Source organism: Anopheles marshallii, chromosome 3 (assembly GCF_943734725.1).
Source record: "Anopheles marshallii chromosome 3, idAnoMarsDA_429_01, whole genome shotgun sequence".
NCBI classification, from domain to species: Eukaryota; Metazoa; Arthropoda; class Insecta; order Diptera; family Culicidae; genus Anopheles; species Anopheles marshallii.
In genome coordinates, this window is record NC_071327.1 from 27,735,712 (window position 1) to 27,740,081 (window position 4,370).

Consider the following 4,370-nt stretch of genomic DNA (forward strand, 5'->3'; position numbering starts at 1 on the left):
ACAGAATGTTCATCCGATTGTTCTGAAAGTTTGTTTTTATTTCTCTCTTTCTCTGTTTCTATCCCGGTTCCCAAAATACTAATCGCGGCGCTTGTTTGCTCTCGACAACATCGCGGCTTCTTGCATTTTAATACCCGATGTCCCGCTCTCTTGATACACGCGCCAATTCAATATATTGCAACACTATCTTCATCGCTCACCGCTTCCCAAACTCGGCTGCTGTGCGATCCTTCTCCATTACCGTGTGCGAATCCACCATCCTGCCTATCCGACCCGTGTGAACACCGTGACATGACGTCGCCGGAACCGGACCCGGAACCGAAACCAAAACGTTGTAAAATCTCTTATTCTAGCGTTATGGACTACGACAAAACGGTTGAAGCAATGGACACCCAGGACGACAATGAAATCGATCCGCCCAACATTCAGAACCTGGCGAACGCGGTCGCACCACCAACGGCCGCCGCCAACGGTGGTGGAGCAAACGCGGACGGTGGCGGTGAAGCGATGGCGTTAGATGATCAGGATTTCATGAACGACGAGGTGCGTTCGGAAGCAACGTTCAGCTTTCGGATACCGAAGTTCAGCAGGTTGACGGAATCCATCCTCTCACCACCGTACTACGTGCGGAACCTGCCCTGGAAGATTCTGGCGATGCCGCGCAATAACGATAATGCAGTCACGCCCGGCAAAGGGCTCGGCTTTTTTCTGCAGTGCAATGGTGAAAGTACGAGCAACAACTGGAACTGTTCGGCGTCAGCCGAGCTGCGACTGATGAAGGCGGGTGATCCTCACGCGGATCCGTTCATCCGCAAGATTCGTCACACGTTCTGCATGCAGGAGAACGATTGGGGGTTCTCGTCGTTCATGAACTGGGCGGAAATTCTGGACCCGCTTAATGGGTTCATCGAAAACGATACGATCACGCTTGAGGTGTACGTGAATGCCGAACCGCCCCGTGGTATCTTCTGGGACTCAAAAAAACACACCGGCTTCGTGGGGTTAAAGAATCAGGGCGCGACGTGCTACATGAACTCGCTGCTGCAGACGCTCTATTTTACCAACCAGCTAAGAAAGGCGGTGTACAAGATGCCGACCGAGGCAGACGACGACTGTAAATCGGTAGCGTTAGCGCTGCAACGCGTATTCCACGATCTACAGACGCAAAATAAACCAGTCGGCACGAAAAAGCTCACCAAGAGCTTCGGTTGGGATGCGCTCGATTCCTTCATGCAGCACGACGTGCAGGAATTTTTGCGCGTGCTGCTGGATAAACTGGAAAACAAGATGAAGGGCACCAGTCTGGAGGGTACGATCCCGAAGCTGTTCGAAGGCAAAATGATATCGTACATCAAGTGCCAGAACATTGACTACACGAGCAGGCGCACGGAGACGTTTTACGACATTCAGCTGAACATTAAGGGCAAGAAAAACATTCAGGAGTCGTTTAAGGACTATATCGCAACCGAGATTCTGGATGATGATAATAAGTACGATGCGGGAGAACACGGACTGCAGAAGGCGGAGAAGGGCATTCTGTTCCGGAAGTTCCCACCCGTGCTGCACCTGCATTTGATGCGCTTCCAGTATGATCCCATTTCGGACAACTCGGTAAAGTTTAACGATCGGTTCGAGTTCGACGAAATGATCAATTTGGATCCGTTCCTGGAGTCGGAGGAGGATACACCGGCCACGTATATCCTGCACGCAGTGCTCGTGCACTCCGGTGACAACCATGGTGGCCATTACGTGGTGTACATCAATCCGAAAAACGATGGCAAATGGTGTAAGTTCGATGATGATGTGGTGTGCCGGTGCAGTAGAAATGAAGCGATCGAACAGAATTACGGTGGGCATGATAATGAGCTGAACCTGCGTCACAGTAGCAACGCATACATGTTGGTGTACGTTCGTGAATCCGTCGTCCACCAGGTGCTGGAAGAAGTGAAAGAAAGCGACATCCCGGAAGAGTTGCTCGAGCGTTTGAATGAACAGCGTCGCATCCAGCAGGCGAGACGTACCGAGCGTACCGAGGCCTCAAACTTTGTCAACCTCAACATTTTGCTAGCGGACTATATGGAGGTGCACCAGAAGTCGGATCTGTTCGATGCGACGACCGCCGCCTATCGTTCGCTCAAGGTGCGCAAAACGACGGACCTCGCGTCAGTGGTGGTGCAAGTCGGGCGAGCGTTCAAGGTTGAGCCGGGCCAATTTCGTTTGTGGGAGGTGAAGAAGCCCGCCAACCAGAAGCCTCACAAGTTCGAGTACATCGATCCGGCGTCAACGGAAACGTGCAGCAAGTATGCGTCGCCGGAAACAAAGCACTCGTGCACGATCTTCCTGGAGCTTCCGCTCCCGGGACGAACCGAACTCGAACCGGCCAAGATTACGTTCGAGGACGTGCTGCTATTCTTCAAGTTCTACGATCCGGTGGAGAAACGGTTGAACTATTGCGGGCATGGGTTGTACAAGCCATCGACAACGGTGGCTGAGCTGGTGCGTGATTTGAACAAGCGTGCCTACTTCGAACCGGACACCGAGCTACAGTTGTATGAAGTTGTGGACATCAACAAGGCGCAGAAGATCACGGACCAGTTCCAGACGCTGCAGACCTCGATGTCGTTCCTGTGCCACGGTACAATCATTGTGTTTGAGAAGCTGCACCCACCGCAAGAGAACTTGGAGTTCCCGACGTGTGAGGCGTACTTTAAGGACCTGTTTTGTCGCATGGAGGTCATCTTTCTCGACACGCTCATCCCGAACGATACCGGCTTTACGCTGGACCTTTCGTCCGAGTCAACGTACGACCAGATCGCGAAAGCCGTCGGTCGCCGCATCAACGTCAACCCGTACGAGATACAGTTCTTTAAAAGCAAAAACTACAGCGATCTACCCGGGCAGCCGTTGTCGCACAGCTTCGGTGGATCGCTCCGAGAGGTGTTGCAGTACAGCAAAACCAAGACGATACGCAAGCTGTTCTACCAGAAGCTTTCGATCAACATCAACGAGCTGGACAACAAGAAGCAGTTCCGCTGCCTCTACCTGATGCCGAACCTGAAGGAGGAGAAAGAACTGATTCTGTACCCGAACAAAAACGGCACAGTGCGCGACCTGCTCGAGGAGGCCCGAAAGGTGATTGAGTTTGCAGAGGCGAGCACGAAGCAGCTGCGAATTTCGGAACTCTCGAAGAACCGACTGTCACCCGGACCATCGGACGATACGCCACTGGACCAGCTGCACGACTACACGGAAAATCCGTTCGTGCAGAAGTCGAGCATCGGCAACCAGACGATGTACCGCATCGAGGAGGTGGCCGAGGACGAGGTGCAGTTGGGCGAGCACGAGATGCTGGTACCGGTGCTGCATTTCACCAAGGACATTTCTAGCGTGTTCGGCATCCCGTTCTTTATCCGCACCGTGCAGGATGAAACGTTCGCCTCGCTGAAGGAGCGCATGAAGAAAAAGCTGGGCGTATCGGATAAGGAGTGGGAAAAGTATCGGCTAGCGATCATAACCGAGCACATCGACTACATCGACGACGAGATGATACAGATCAAGCTGGAAACGTTCCGGGGCGATCCGAGCGATCCACATTCGCGGACCTTCCTCGGTTTGGAGCACATCAACAAAAACACCAAACGCAGCAGGTTCAACTACATGGAAAAGGCGATCAAGATTTATAATTAGACAAGACAAGATCACAAAATCACAGAGCTCAGTGAATGGCCTTTCCCACCATCACCCCTCCCCTTTGCCCGCTATCATCACCACCGTTTAGCTCTCCTGCCTTTTCTATTGGGCAGTTGGTAGTTGTTGAATGTTTTTGGGAAAGGATGTGTGTGTGCTCTAACGAAATTTCGTTCGTTCGTTCGATTGTGCTTGAATTCTACCGTACGTTTCGTTCGGGTTTTTTTTATTATCGTTGCGAATATTCACAAGTCGGAAACTCCAAGATCCTAACTAACGCGAGGATATGTTTCATTAGGATGGACCAAAAATGCTTCGGCTGATTGTCCGGTGTACAGAGAGAATATGGGCAGGATAATTAGTTGTTTTGATGCACAGTCTTAGGACAGATGAGGGCAGTTATATTTGCGCGTGCTTTAATGATTCAATTTAGTCATAAAATCGGAATTCAGCAAGCTTCGGGGACATTCACTGGATCCCAGGTTGTCCGTTGCAGGTATGATTTGATACAGGATCAAATTAGATCTGTGATATTGTGTGTAGCTTTTGGAGCGGATAGGAAATGGGCGGGAGCGGTATCATTCTTTCAGTACCGATCCTTGCGTGCATTAACTTGATAAATTTATCGTTGTATGCAGTAGCCAAATTATGGAACATTCTTAGTGAGAATCAAACAGAATTAT

At 51.0% G+C, this 4,370-nt stretch overlaps 1 protein-coding gene across 1 annotated transcript; it reads left to right on the forward strand.

The window, feature by feature from the left end:
- The first annotated feature begins 357 nt into the window (after positions 1–357).
- On the forward strand, positions 358–3,687 carry LOC128713787 (ubiquitin carboxyl-terminal hydrolase 7). Its single transcript, XM_053808655.1, has one exon. The coding sequence runs from the start codon at positions 358–360 to the stop codon at positions 3,685–3,687; it is 3,330 nt and encodes a 1,109-aa protein (XP_053664630.1).
- The last annotated feature ends 683 nt before the right edge of the window (positions 3,688–4,370 follow it).